The sequence below is a fragment of the Meleagris gallopavo genome, chromosome 3 (genome assembly GCF_905368555.1).
Source record: "Meleagris gallopavo chromosome 3, MGAL_WU_HG_1.1, whole genome shotgun sequence".
Classification (NCBI taxonomy): domain Eukaryota; kingdom Metazoa; phylum Chordata; class Aves; order Galliformes; family Phasianidae; genus Meleagris; species Meleagris gallopavo.
Window position 1 is genome coordinate 89,152,797 of NC_139406.1, and position 15,982 is coordinate 89,168,778.

The window sequence follows — 15,982 nt, forward strand, 5'->3', positions numbered from 1 at the left end:
ACAGGTCTTAGTTCTATCCCAGGTTATCTACCATAAAGCAAACCTCTGTAATGGCCCAGACATGATACATTTGTGAAGTATAGCATTTTTACTTAAATTTCTAATAGTTTTAAGTCATTTTGTTTTCCCACTAGTGGACAGCATGCACCTGCTTGGCTCATGGAGCCAGGAGAGTGGCCTAGTGGAACCTGATTTAGGAAAGTTGAGGCTCTGCCGACAGTCTATCAATACAATTGAATCTTAATTGTAATAGGAGATTGGACGTATGCAACTCCACTATCAATTGCTTCCTGTCAAGAAATGTGTAGATTTGTTGCTTAGGGACACAGTTTAGAGAGCAATACTGGGGGTAGGCGAGCAGTTGGACTAGATGATCTTAAAGGTTTTTTCCAACCATAACAATTTTATAATTTTACAATTCAATGAAGCCCTGCTGTAGTAATTCAGTGTCTGAGCCCTCAGTGAGTACTGAGGTATCAATCTCCTTCTTTACTGAGCCAGCAAATGCAGCCCTCATGGCACACCTATATATAGCACATAGTGCCTAACATCTAATCTCCTGTCTCCACAGGACACCCATTATGCCTAGAAAAGCAGCTGCCTTCAGCCTCTTCTCTGACATCTTCCTCTCAACAGACAATGGGATAAATGAGGTACATTAAGATCTCAGGTGGCCACAGAGAAAAACATAGCCTCAGTGTTGTACATGCTTAGTATTCTTCTATCTATTTCAATTGAAAATACTTTACAGAAGTGTTCATTTTTCAGTCTGCATTTGAACAGCCTACCGTAATAGACGTTTGACCCATGATTAAGTTTCCTACAAACGAAAATAGTGCAAATAAATAATAACAACACAAATATGTGATGTGCTCAGATGTTTGTGCCCTCGCTGCAGGAAAATCATTCATATATAGAGAGGAAATAAGACCCAAAATGCCTACTTCAAGGCTTAATGATGCTTCAAGATGCACCACTTCTAAAGGTCATCAGAAAATAAATGTTCATTTCTGGGAGTGCTAATATGGGTAATATGGAACAAACAAAATCATGGACAGGCCCAGCACCACTGTAGATCTAGAAGGAAAAAAAAAATCATAAAAATCTTAAAATTTAGTTTGAGTAGGTCATGTAAGGAAGGAAAAAGGCAAAACTAAGGCTACACAGTTGTCACAGCACATACCCAGGCTAGCTAAGAGATTGCCTTCTAACTGCTGCTTCAGGATTTGCTACTTTGTAATGTAAAGACACCCAGTCCTTTAGAGTCAGACTAGCATCACCTCTGCAGTGGGTTGTCACTGTATCTGCTGGCCCTGCTCCAGAGTATCCTAAGGCTGGCTGCCTTGCAGTGCTGCCTGTGCCTTCTGTGGCTTCTTGCTGGGACTGGAATGACGGGTATCATTTATCCTGACAAAGCCCAGCAGTAACTGTAGACATTAGGAAAAACTTCTCTAAAGGAGTGGTTAGGCACTGGAACAGAATGACCAGGGGGGTGGTGGAGTCACCGTCCCTGGAGGTGTTCAAGAAATGTTTAGTTGTTGTACTGAGGGATGTGGTTTAGTGGGAAATCTTGGTGATAGGTAGACGGTTGGACTGGATGGTCTTAGAGGTCTTTTCCAACCTTGATGATTGTACAATGATGATTCTATCACTATGCCTGAGTAGACCCCACTCCGCAGCTCCATAGGAGGAAGGGTTTCCTACCACTAGAAAATGCAGTATGTCTCTGAAGGTGTTGAAAAATCAGCATCTGTCTCACAGTAATGAAGTGGCTGGCCCATCCTTCCCTGAGACTTCAATGGATATTTAGAATAGAATCATAGACTCATAGAATCATAGAATCACCAAGGTTGGAAAAGACCTAAAAGATCATCCAGTCCAACCGTTCACCTATTACCAATAGCTCCCACTAAACCATGTCCCTCAACACAACATCCAGTCTTTCCTTGAACACCCCCAGGTTCGGTGACTCCACCACCTCCCTGGGCAGTCCATTCCAGTGCCTGACTACCCTTTCTGAAAAGTAATATTTCCTAATGTCCAGCTTGAATCTCCCCTGCCATAGCTTGAAACCATTCCCTCTGGTCCTATCGCTAATGATACGAGAGAAGAGGCCGACCCTCAGCTCACTACAACCTCCCTTCAGGAAGTTATAGAGAGCAATGAGGTCTCCCCTGAGCCTCCTCTTCTCCAGGCTGAACATTCCCAGCTCCTTCAGCCTCTCCTCATATGGCTGTTCCAGACCCCTCACCAACTTTGTTGCCCTCCTTTGAACACGTTCCAGGGCCTCAATGTCTTTCTTGCAGTGAGGGGCCCAAAACTGGACACAGTAGTCGAGGTGCGGCCTCACTAGTGCTGAGTGCAGGGGAAAGGATTAACTAGGTATTAGGATTAACTGGCATCCTTTTGTGGCTCTCTTCTGTGCTTTTCAGTAACATGGCTTCTAAAGCTCCTATCTCCATTCCATTCTTCTGCCAATTCAGCTTTCAGTGGGAGCAGAATGGTTAAAAAAAAAAAAAAAAAAAAATTATATTTAAATTTAAAATAACAGAAGAAAATGAGGTTATTAAAGTGTCCTAACCAAGTTTATGTATGGGCAAATTAAGTTTGGTGGCCCTCAAACACCATGGAGACAGCACAGGAAGAGGTGACACAAGACGTCCATAAATCATTTTTAAGAATATATGTGGAACTACAATCTAAGGAAACCTCCTGGTTATTCTTGGAGCATAGTATGATTAAGATAAAATAAAAGAAAGAGAGAAATGCTGATAAAGTGCTTACAAACTTCATGTCACAAAAAAATGCTGGTAAGCTGAAAAGTAGTTTTGTCACAAGTTAAACGTAAGCACTTTCTCCAAACAAAAATATGGAAGACTGCAGTAATATATCCAGGACAATGTGCCACTTCAGGAAAAGGAGCAATATTTTTCCATTTTTACAGTTAGCTGGGAGGAAGAGTCAGTTTACGTATCCCTTGATGGGGCTAGCACTCTATGCTGCTTTAATTAACTTCAAATTTGAAAAGTTTATTTAGCCTGTGCTGAAAGGAAAACTACTTAATGCTGTGTCAGCAATTCTTCCATACAGATTTATGAAATTGCTAACACATGCATATATATATTTTGTAAAGTTACAGAGAACTTGAGCTGAGCAAGATGTTGTTTAAGCAGATAGTCAGGTATATCAGAATTAATGAAGGGAGACAAATCTTCCTCAAAAGTAAGGAAAATCTTCTCCCATTTGCTACACACATAGTTCAGATGGCTTCAGGGGATCTTTTAATGTTATCCTGCAGGGGAAATAAAAATAAAAAATGAATCAATTGGAAATACTGTCTTCATTCTTCTTGAAGGCTGCTGCTGAAATACTTGCAAACCAGATGCGGTACCAAAGGAAGAAGTCTTAAAAGTACGTAGACCATTATCAAGTGGTGTGGCAGGGCAAGGTTCCCAGCTGGATACAAGGATCCTCACCCTCAGATCCTCACCCTCACAGGATCAGCCCCAGACTGTATTGCTGGTGGCCTCAGCAGACATGGCTCACTACAAAATGTCTGCTACAGAATTCACGTCTAGATTATGTTCATGGTCACAAGGGCATAGCTTTGCAGAGGAAGTAAGTGAAAAATTAGTACCTGCTATTGACTAGAGTGCCATTTATTGCAATATCTCACCAACAGCTGTAGCAGCAGAGAAGGTTCTTTATTTTTGCTCCAAACTTAACTCATTATTGTCAAAATCCCAAAGCCAAAGACCTAGTTTGTTAGCTTATTATTGAAAAAGGACTGAATGAGATACTCAGTTTTCACCTGAGTGGCCGGTGCATCTTCCTTGCTTGAAGACATCCCCAAAGATATTTCTCTTATTACAGGGAATGACCCTACACTGTGAGTTGGGTCAACAAAGTTAGCAAGAAGCCAAGCCAGAGGCAAGTGTCAGTGCTATTACAGTACATAGCAGCACCAGCTTTTCCAAGGTGAAGTCAAATCCACTTTGACTATACGTAACGTACACAGAGCAGAGCACTATTTTGTCCTTACGAAACTACAAATGGTGCAACTTGGAGCATTACCTTGCCAAAAGGGAGCTAGTGGGTCATGAACTTCAGACATCACTCACAACCTTACTCATCAGGAGAATAAGCAACAGTTTTAAGCTGCTGCGTCTACCTTTCCTAGTAAGCCACTGCCTGACCTCCTCTAACAAGCAGAAATATGACTTTCAAAGCAACAAAGAAGAAGTTGTGCACAAATAAGTGTGTTTTCTGAATAGCAAAGACCTTTAAAACTCTTTCTTCCCTTAAGACTGCAGCACAGAAGGCATATCTGCAGTTACCAGTTCACACTGCCAATAGCTCAGGCACTGTCCTAAATATCACAAAACACAAATCTTGCTTTCCCTTCGGAATGATACTGCTCTGTGCAAAAGCAATGAGAAAGTCACACACAAAACAGCTCCTTATGTCTCCATACAAAGATGTTGAAAAACTGTGGATGCTAAATGTAATTGACACCAGACTTTTCTCTCTCACTCACATCAGGATAAATCAGTTTGGATCTTAAAGGAGAAAAGCCAGCCTCAAAGACAGTGCAGATGAGAAGAGAACAAGGTCATGGCACGCTGCATTGCAGCTCCAAGTCACCTGTTGCCATAAAATACATTCTTCCTAAATATTACTTGAAAATGACAAAATTGTCACTTACCTGAGGGCCAACCAGACCATTAATTCCTGGGAATCCAGGTTCTCCCTTCTTACCCTGTGTGTTGAACAGAAAGACAAATCTTAGACACCAAGGAAAAAATGGTTTGCTGAGACTTTCCAAAATCTTTTACCCTCAGACTGATATATCATCAGTATGGAAAATACAAGGGCTAGATATAAGGCACTGGATGTGCAACTCTAGTGGTCTCTGATACGTGTATTGTCTGTCCAGTTTGTGGATATTGCACTTTTCAGTCCAGATTTTGCTCTTGAAAAAAATAACCAATAGTTTGGAAAACTGTAATTGGTTATCCAAGCAGACTCATCTCTGGAGGTACATGACAGATCATGAAGAACAGTTCCTAGCCCTAACACAGCAAGAAGGAAATGATGTTTAATGCTCATCATTTCACCCACTTCTAACACAAATTTGTTATTTTCAAGCAAAGAAGATTGCATTGCTTTAAAATCACACCAAAATCAATCTAAATACTTGACAATTAATTGCAAAGTTTCTATTAAAATATGGTTTGTAAAATAAATACTTGATAAATATGGTGAGCTGACTATAAGCCGAATGGAACCCAGCCTCTTAAGTATATGCAACAATGGGCAGAATGCCTTTCTAAGCAGTGGCCACAGTATTGCAGAAAATTCAAATTCTCTCAATTTCCTTGCATATTCAGATCTACCAAGCCTCATAGTCTGTATGTAGCTTTCCCGCCATAGAGGAGGGTTGGTTTCATGAATCTTTTGGCCTCTATTCCACTCTGCAGTCACATCTGGGTGCTTCCCAAAGAGCATCAGAGAATAGACAGTACTGATATTCAGCCAAGGGTGGTACCACATACAGTACAAAGCTTCACCCCTCCCCAACCAAGCCAAGATGTGTCCTTTGTGCTTCCTGCACTGACTTATGCATAAAGAAGGAAAATAATTAAGAACCCTGGTACATGGATGAATATAAAAGATTCACAGTCTCTAAGCCAGAAAAGAAGAATACACAAGGCATTTCTAATTGAGGTTGGCATTATCACCAAGGGACAGAGCTCACTAGCTTCTCTGCAATAAAAAAATTTCCTCCAGAAGAACAGGAGAATTTCACTGGTGCAAGGAAAGGATAAGCCAAGTCTTGGAGCATACCCATGTGGGTAGAATCATAGAATCATTAAGGCTGGAAAAGATCACTTAGATCATCTAGTCCAATCGTGCCCACTAAACCACGTCCCTCAGTCACATGGATGCAGCAGATGTGTCTCCCTTTGGGGTTGACCTCAAGTAGTGGTAAAATAGGGAAAATGTCCTGTGTGAGAAAAAAGAGGAAGAAAAGGCAGAGAAAGGATGCCTGAAGAACTAGATTTAAAGAAGAAGTTTGGTTTGTTTCTCAACTCAAAAGTTTACTTGCTCTGTTACTTTGGGTAAGTCATATATTCTGTGACTCAGCCTCCTTGTAAAAATAATCTATCCTTCCCTGACATGTAATAGATACTGAATCATTAATACTTCTGAGGTTGTTAGTAATACACTAGGAGGTTACAAGATAAATCATGTAAATATCTGAAAGTCAGAGAAGTGATTTTTCTCCTCATTTCTACTTCTCATCAAAAATGATTTTCTTTTTAGAAGGATATTATAATTAAGTAAGTTTTATGTGACTGATGATGTGATTTGTCATGCAGATGTGCAAGTCTGATATATAATTTTTCCTTTATTTTTTTTACTGAAATATGTCCAGAAACAACTTATATAATTCTTGTTGACTTAAATGAGTGAAACAAGTAAAACATCACAAGCAAATCAAGTTTACATCATATTTTATCTGATTTTGACTAAGTTCAGTTAGCTGAGATGTCAGAATCTGACCTTTTCCATAATTTTTATCACAATAAAAGTATCATCTCTCATACACAGAAAAGTTTAAAAAGAAAATTAAATGAATTATTATGAAGTGCTTGTGTACCAGGAAGAGTTTGCATTCATTACCAAGTTCCTGATATCAACAGGAATCTGCCTAATATACTCAAATACATGCACTATTCATGAGCACTCCTTCCTCTTTCTCAACATCTGTCACTTCATTCCTTGTCAAAGCCCATTTTAACCTCAGGGTCTCATGTCACCACATGAATCAACACGTTTTCTAGGTAAAGACTCTAGATGGATTTTGCCAACTGCCAAAGTGACCACAGAAGACACCCTATTAAAAAATCTTGTATAAAGTATAAAAATTAAAATATTTGCACCTCATCTTACAATGTGTGTGCAACTTTGGTTCCATTTAGAAACGTGAATTCAGAGAGCACAACTGAATGCAGAGCAGAAACTTGATATATAATTGATACAACCACTTTTGATAACATTTTGAAGGAGAATAATGGTATTAGCTCCCTAAGTAATCACCTTAAATCACAGAATCAGAATTATTTGAGTTGGAAGGTTCTTTTAAAAGGCCAACCAGTTGAACCTCAAATCAGATATTGAAAGCTGAAGAGCATGAATACACCCCATTATGTACTTAATATGACACCATAATGACTGATAGTCATGATGTTGGCTGGAATAGAGGCCTGAATAATGCCATATTTTAGATTCTTGATGTGATAACACAGGGATTAGTTGTTGCAGAGTATAGCCATGAACTTTTCAGCTTCTCACACTGCTCTGAAAGCAAGGAGCAGGGGGCACGAGATGGTGGGAAAGGACAGAAGCAGGACAGACGGCCCAAACTGACCAAAGAAATATAATATACCAGCAATAAAAGCTGGAGAAAAGAAAGAGAAAGCAGGGAACACTCGGAGTTGATAGCATTTGTCTTCCCAAGAAGTGGTTTCATGTGATGAGTCCTGCTTTCCCCAAAGTGCTGAACATCTGTCTGCCAACGGGAAGAAGTGAATGATTTCCTGGTTTTGCTTTGCTTGAGCACGCATCTTCTGCTTTACTTAGAATACTCTCTTAATTACCACCCAGGAGTTCTTGCACTTTTACCTTTCCAATTCTCTTCCCCTTCCCACTTGGGGAGAGTAGGCAAACAGCTGTGCACAACACTGATGCATGACTGGTGCACAGGACAGCAAAATCCCAGTGAGACTCTTAGCGTTGCAACTGAAAAGATGTGAGTAGTGCACAAGGATCTTCTATTTGTGGTCCACTGTTGTATGACTTTAATGACTTTATAACTTAAGAGCATTGTCTAGTTGTGGTTTTCTGAATATGCTGCATTTCAAAAACCTGGTCCCAGATGATAAAATTATTTGGGGAAGCTGAGGAACGAGTAGAAGCTACAGCTTCTTCCTGAGGTGTTCTTAAAAGCTGAGAAAGGGGAGGAAGGACAAATTTTGCCTCCTGGGATAAGTATACACTAGCTGCTCTGTTTCCACACATTGGCCAGGCACACTAATCTGCAGCAGCAATAACAGATGTGAAAGGAGCCTATCCCTTTCTTGAGTATAATACTGAAAAACTTTGCTGCTTTTCAAAACACCAAGAAATCCCTTACAGCAGCATATAATTATATTGACACAGAGACTGAGAGTGTAATTTCCCATTGTGAAGGGAACATTTTGGCTGCTCAGAGGTTAGCCAAAATCAAACTACAACAGAGCTACTCCATAATATTACAGCCTGTCTGGAAAGTACAAAAATACTTGCTGGGCGAAATTATACCTATGAGAGCAATGCTCAGTGAAATGTCACATCACCTAATAATATGACAGAGAAAACCAGCGATTATGCTCTGTTACTTATGGGAAAAATCAGCTAAGTGTATAAGAACGTCTACCCTTCCACTATATGAAATACGTTATTTGTCTTCATCAGCAATTTGAATAATAGCACAGTTAAAAATGCACTTTATTAGAAATGTGTTTACCTCAATGACAGTTATAGTTCATTTTTGGATTTAATCTACACCATCCATCCTTTCTTCCTTCTTTCTATCCATTTACCTAATTTCTACTTCTGTGCTGCTGAACTTCACACAGGGAAGGCAAAATCACCTGAACAGTTCAAGTACCCCCAAATACATATAAACACAACTAACCTTTGGAAACTGTCATACAGAAGACATAGAAACAGGGGGAATTATTAGCTTCACACTGCTAGGAAGGAAATTTGGAAAGGCTTTAGCCTGTTTCTTCTCTTGCTATGCAATACCCTAAACAGCTGTATATTCTCATAGCACGGTTATCACTGAGATTTGGCCCCAACAACAGAGCTTTTGGTACCAAATACATAGAGAGAACTTTAACTGTGAATAATATAACTGCTAGCATAAATGCCAGCTGTTTTCAATGTAAACGAGGTCAGATGATAGGATTATGACTTTCAGTCATGTTCCCTTACCTCTATATAAACAGCAGCGGTAACCAATAGTTGAACTCCCCAAGGGCATCATGCTTTTACAGGCTCCATATGCACTGAACAAAAGCAGTAAATTAAGAATCAAGAGCATCTTCTTGGCTTGAGGATGCAAATACCATTGGGGATGGCCAGCATGTGCTTGATTACATGGAACTGCTATAATGCAGAGAAATAAAAACCTACTGGACTACCGGATATTAAGAGAAGTCACACCTTTGAACTGTCTCTTTCCAAAAAGTCTGCCTTGTTTGCTGGGAAAACTGTTTTTCTTCTAGATTATCTACCTAATGTTGGTATCTCCAGGGGGAGATGTGCTATCAGCACTTTCTTTCCCAATTCAAGTTATGAGAAGCCAGAACAGGAATATCACAGGCAACAACTCACCTAAAGAGGAGAAAGAGAGGTCGAGAAGGGGAAAGTCTAATACCTGTATTTCTGTCCTGCTATTAAAACAGAAAGAAGAGTTCAGCAGCCCCCAGAGATCTGGGAAATTTATCTCGTACACTACAGCTAACAGTGATAAATCTTTCAAGTACTGGGAAGTGTTTTTTAACATTTCTCTTCTGGGCAGAGGGTGTGCCCTGGATCCAGTAATCCTCAGTTTTAACAGAACCCTTCAGACTAAATTGTAAAACAAATATGTAGCATTTACTGAGACACACAGCCTTGCTAATCTGGTTGTAAAGAGTCAAGAAAGCTGTTAAGCTTTTTGTGCTGCTCTGATTTCAGGGATAAACATTCAGGGGATGTGGACCCTGGCACATGAAAACATGCTGAAACATGACAGTTGAATTAAAGACGCAGAAGACACCCTTAGGTAATTCACTCGTGGAGCTGCACTTGTTCCTGTTGCCTCCAGCCTGACAGAATACGATCCTGAACTTCAGAATTCACTCATGAAAGAAAGATCTTGCAGTATATCTTTTACGTTACCTCTGTTTTGACATCCAACCAACTCCCATTCTATGCTTGACTCTGCACAAATTATCTTGTGCACCAAGTCGAAAAAGGTGGAATTACTTCTCAGTCTGATTCAGGTACACTGAAGTCTTAATCATAGATAAGGAAATTCATTAAAGAGTACAATTCTTAAAACATATTTTCCATCAATATATATATATTTTTTTTCCCCACATGACCAACCTTACCATTCTATGAGACACGTATTTTATAGTGTTTTTCACCATTCTTTGAGCATGGGAAAATTCTGACAATACAAATTTAGAAAACTAGGCTGCAATGCATCACATCCAAAGTTGGCCTAGGTAGCTGCTACCTCACACCTAAATGGAAAGTACTCTTCTAGGATGAGTAAGTGTTTTCTCTTGGTTTGTTTATCAAAATTTCATTCACTTGAATGCATTTGCACCATTTCAGTTGGATGAACTTTTTTCTCTATATTTATTTGGAGCACACTTCAGAAGAAGCCCATGTTTTGTCTAGATTACACAAAGGTCTGTATGCTCTCCATGAGCATATCAGAGAAGCACCTTTTGTGTCTGTCATGCAAGAAAGGTTAGGATTATTTCCATTATTTCTAACAATAAAACGTGTCAAAAGACTTTGAAGTAGAATCAGAATACTTCAAACTCTCTTCCATTTTTCAGGAAGAAGACAGGAGAAAAGAAGAAGAACACTCTCAGTGTTCTGTTTTTTTTTCAGGCAATTTTAGTAAAATCAGAGAAAGAGTACTGTCTGTCACTGAATGGTCTTAGGGATGAATGAGAAGAGCAATGCTTTGTTCTTTGCACTGTGTGCAATCAATATGAGGGTATTGTTGTCAAAATATAGACCTCAGGTGCCAGGCACTTGGAAGCAGCTGGCCAATAAAAATAACATAATTCAATTGTGTGGTTTAGGTTGGAATTGTTATCTCTTCCACTCAAGACAAGATTGGAAGATAGAAGTGAATTATCAGATTAGCAGTTCAGCAGTGGTACTGAGGGGATTACGCAGAATTTTTTTATATCCATAAAAGACTTCAAGACCTGCAACTAAACCAGACTAGTGGAGAAGTGCTTTTAAATGATGATTTGTCTTCCCAACCTTCGCTCTTCTTAGCATGTTGCCACTGTGTGTAGCCCTCCTATTAGCTTCTGCGTTGAAGATCTGTCTGGAAGTATGCATTATTACATTGAAAATACACTGTACACAGTGGTGCTCCTAGGAATGAGCTGCAGGAGGAAGAGGTTCATATACAGCAAGGTGAGCTTCTGATAAATTTGGCAATCAGATTGCTGCAATACCATCAGCTTTTTTTTTAGACCATAACACCTCCTCTGCTTCCTGCTTAACTTTTCTAAATAAAGCAATAGGAAGATAATCAATCATACCCATAGGTCAGCTTGGGAACAACTTCTCTCTAAAGCCAGCTGGAGTCCACTAGTATCTACTTCAGAGACAGCCCCTGCTGTCTCAGACTGCATCCTCCTGCAGAACAGTGATTCCAGCCTTTGGGAACACTTTCTGGGACTCACTAGTTACCTCTGTGCTTTCAAGAGCAGCTGAGAGCATCCTGATCAGATGTCCACAGCTTCTGAAAGAGCACAGTGGTGCTCTATATTGCATGGAGGAATCTCCATAAAGTTCTTGGCGTCCATAGACAGCAATCCTTATTTGGTGGTGAGGAACCAAATGCAAAAGATATGCATTACCCTGGTCAGAAGCCCTGGGCCATCAGAAGCCCTGATGATCAGTGTTTTCACCCCCCTGGTTATTGAGTCACGTTTGTGTGAAACATAAGCAGAACATTTTGCAGCTGCTCCAAGAATTGTACAGTCTAAGCAGGGGTGATTGGAAAAGTCTTATTTTGTACAAAATACACAATAAGTGCCTTTATATGAAAGATTAAGCTTGCAATAATCTTTTTAAGAAATTAATCCCCCACTTCCTTTCCTATAACACAAATGGTGTCTCTGTAAATAATGTGCCTTGTTTACTGCCAACTGTGCTAACCCACATATGCTTTTATTTCTTCAGCAGTAACTGGAACCAAAGTTCATGCCAAAAGAATATCATGCTTCCTTTTTTCTTAGAAATCTTTCTGAAAATTCTGAAAATGACTCTGCTCTTGTTGGCCAGACTGCCATTAGGATATTTGGCAAAATATGTCATCTTCTGTGAAATTTCATTTACACTGTGTAGGTGGCCCCTAGCATCATATTTCTGACATCAACCAACAATGCCTTTGTATTCACAGACTTCAAAAACTTCCACTTCCAGTGTACTGTATTATGAGGCACACATTCCCCTATAAAATTGTTCCAAACATTTTTAGTCCATAATAGCCTATGTCAGTTGCATTACAGCTAACAAAAATGCTGCAGCCTTCTAAGAACTCCAGCAGAAGTTTGTATGTACACATACATGTCAGGACAGAAGATCTGTGTGTATGTGCATCATTTTCATGTAAACCTCAACTGTGGACCATATGGCTAAGCTGAAGATGAACCATACTGCAAAACAGTAACTGTTCTACATCAGCCCCTCTTTGCAGCATGTTACTTGAGAGGGTCCTGAAGTCAAGCAGATCAGAAGCTGGAATTTATCTTTGCACTGTAATCTGTCTATTATGTTACAAGATAATAAAGCAGAACAGTTATATAGTCCCTCAAGAATGAAATTTTCAAGATATATAAACTGCTGTAACATCACATCCTGAAACTCCACCTGTATAAAATTCCACCTACATAAAGCAGCAGAGGGATCAGCCAAGTAGATAGTGAATTTCATCTGTTCAACACAAGATATACTAATAACACTGGAAAGGAGACCCAAATCTGCCATTGACTGTTTCTGGCTTTCTGTCTTCACCAGGACAAGTGCAAAGATCACAGATATCTATGTTTGTACCAGCCAAACTCTCTTTTTTAAAGAACGATATCCCTTTATCACGTAGAGACTTTTGGGGGAGACAGCTTCTTGGCATGACTCAAAGCTGTGCTGTGAAACATGGTTAAACTCATACTCTCACTACTGCTTTAGTTCTGTTTGGTGTGCTCACATTGTTATCTAACCATACACACCTGCCACTATTTACAGCGGACACAGAGATGAAGAGATGTGACTAATGACTTGCAACAACACAGGGCTGGACTCACAACCAAACTGCAGCATCGTGACCACATCCTCATGGCGCCGTGGCTTCAAAGCCAGCCTTTACCTAACATCTAGTCGTTTAAAAACAGACTTGAGTAGATACTTGTTAATATTTCTGTTCATGGCATTTTAAGTTCTACAGTTTTTTTAGAGAAACACTTGTTCTTGCAGCCAAATTTATGAGGGATGGTAATCAATGCCTCGATCCATGCTTAAGCAAGAACTGTGCTAATGATGAATCAGCAGCATCTGTTAATCAGGTCTCTCTCCCATATCTGTAGGTTACCCATGTAGTTCTACCAACCTCAAGGTTTTGATTCAGCTCAGATATTTAATCATTGAATAGTGATTTTTAATTAAAAAAAATATATCTATCACCTAAGATGCTTGGTGACTAATAAGGACCCTCAGGAAAAGTAACCAGCTAGACATAACAGAGTCAGGGAAACATTCAAACTCAGTGTGTATCAATTACATCTCTAATCAAATGATCATTAGCAGGAGCATTTTGTATTGTGTGGCACACCCTGACAGATCACTGTCCTTTACTCAGCTAATACGTTCTATTAATCTTATTCAAAAAGCAGTGTTTCACAGCAGGCCTTAAAACCAAGCCAAATCAGAGCTTGTCAATTCATAAGTAAAGCACAGCAAAGTTATTTGCAAAAGCCATAAGCTGATATTTTCTAAACACTGGAAAACTACAAAAAAGCAAGTAAATGACCTTTTCCACTGTAGCATTAACACGAAGAATGCAAGCATCATCTTCTCCAGCAGAAGATTCTTAAAAGCCTAGCATACAGTTCAATTCAATATCATGCAACTCAACTGGAAGTCTGAAGAAAATCATCTACTAAAAAATATATGCCAAAGTTGTATTGTCCTCTGCCTTCCCATACTAACATTAGTGCTCTCAAGATGAAACAAAAACAGAATGGCTTCACTTTGTAATATGTATTGTAAAAATCTTTGGAGTTCATTTCCAAGACAACAGCATTTCTCTGAAATTTCAACTTGTCCATCTTATTAGTGGCTCTACATTCAGATTCATATCTTAATAGGGGTGATACTATTCCAAGTTTCAGTTGTAGAAGACTCTATTTTTACTTTTTTAGGAATTAAAGCTTTTTTAAGACTCTTCCAATCCATTTTCCACCTAAAATGAGGTGATTCTGTAGGTCAGTTTCCAAGGCTTGGCAAGTTGAAAAATAGCTTCTATGAGACTTCCATAGGAAATTCTGTCAGATTTTACATTCTTATAGCATTTATCAATAAGCATGGCACAAAGTGATATTTGTCAGTGCTCAAAATATATTTCCAGCAGATTTTTATTTTTTCTTATGAGTCACTGCTTTTTCTATAGAAAATATTTTGCTTTGTTTTTTAAAGACTAACTGTGGCTGAGTCTGACTTAGGAATATTCCTTTAGAAAATAAAGTTTCCATTAATTCTACCTCTGATAACCATCAACATAATTAACATAGGATCCCATGGGGAAGAGGAGTAAGAATCATCTTGACAGCAAGGAGCAGAGACATAGAGAAGAGAGCAAAGGACAAGAAGGAAAATTTCCCAGGGCAACAGGGCTCTGCAATACAGTTTGTGGAATCCAAGAGGTACTGAATGCTGCTGGACCATAAAGAGGGAATAGGAAAAAGAATCCAGGCTTCAAGGATCCTTAAGTAAATGGAAATGTATACATAAAATGAGTCAAAATACCAGTTCTTACTGAACACTGCTGTCCCTGGCCTACTGAGACTTAACATTAAATAAAAAGAGCAACTCACCCTTTGACCTGGTAAACCTGGAACTCCAGGCTTGCCCTCTAGACCAGCCTCTCCCTTTAAAAGTAAAAATATAAAAATATTTTTAGCAGGTTAACCAAGTAAGAAAAACTAATGAACTTTTAAACTGTTTCCTAATAATGCTGGGCTACAGTTACTGCATGGCACTTAGACAACACTTATCTGATAGTTATGTTGTCCTGTGAGTAGAAGAGAATAAGAAAATGGGATACAGAAAAATGACAATTCCTTGATTAAATACAAAGTACACAACAATGTTTAAATCACAAAATCAAAATTAAGTAAGTAAACCTTCACAACGTCATCAATTTTACAAAACCAATCAACAGTTTAACCAATCAACAGTGTAAAAAGTGAGGAATACAGAGTATGTGCAAATCAGGCAGCAGTCTCATGTGAAATTTACTACATAGTTGTGTTATAAAATGTACCTGGAAGATACAAATAAGTAAAAAGAATGCAGGTGTGCCTAAATTATTGCAAATACTGTGTTGTATTCCTTGCTGAGATACAAACACACATACCCACCTCTTATTATAGCTGGGACATTGTGGCGTAAAGCCAACCCCTTTGCAGGAACCATTCTTTGATCATAGTCTATGACAGCTTATAGGTTTTTCTAGTGAAGAAAACCATGGGCAATGTATAAGATCTTAGTGCCTGGATAATATATAATGTTGTATGCCTCACATCAGTCTGAGTTTCAGTTTCTGAGGACTGTAAGCAGTAAGAGAAACTACTTACTGGGAGTCCAGGAAGTCCAGGTTGGCCTTGAGGTCCTCGTGGGCCAGGCTCTCCCTGCAGAAAGAAGAAAATAAAGTATTAAAATGTTGGCAGAAAAAATCATACAAGTAAGCTGTACAGGACCTACACCACCTCTTTCCTCATGGTTCCCAAAGCAGCAGTACCAGAGACCAGCTGATTTAATTCTTAGCTACTTGAATTACCAGCAACTGATTGCAGTGCATGCAGAATGATCCATCCATGCATAGTCATCATTTAACCATAACTGACTC

General features: G+C 39.2%; 1 protein-coding gene across 1 annotated transcript in view; it reads right to left on the reverse strand.

Annotated features, from left to right (window-relative positions):
* COL22A1 (collagen type XXII alpha 1 chain) overlaps nucleotides 1–15,982 on the reverse strand; it is a 159,481-nt gene that overhangs the window by 35,236 nt on the left and 108,263 nt on the right. The window contains exons 21-23 of the mRNA XM_085219983.1: nucleotides 15,711–15,764; nucleotides 14,949–15,002; nucleotides 4,706–4,759 (exon numbers count right to left, since the gene is read on the reverse strand). Of these exons, the coding sequence (XP_085076109.1) occupies nucleotides 4,706–4,759; nucleotides 14,949–15,002; nucleotides 15,711–15,764 (162 nt within the window). The remainder of the gene's footprint in view (nucleotides 1–4,705; nucleotides 4,760–14,948; nucleotides 15,003–15,710; nucleotides 15,765–15,982) is intronic.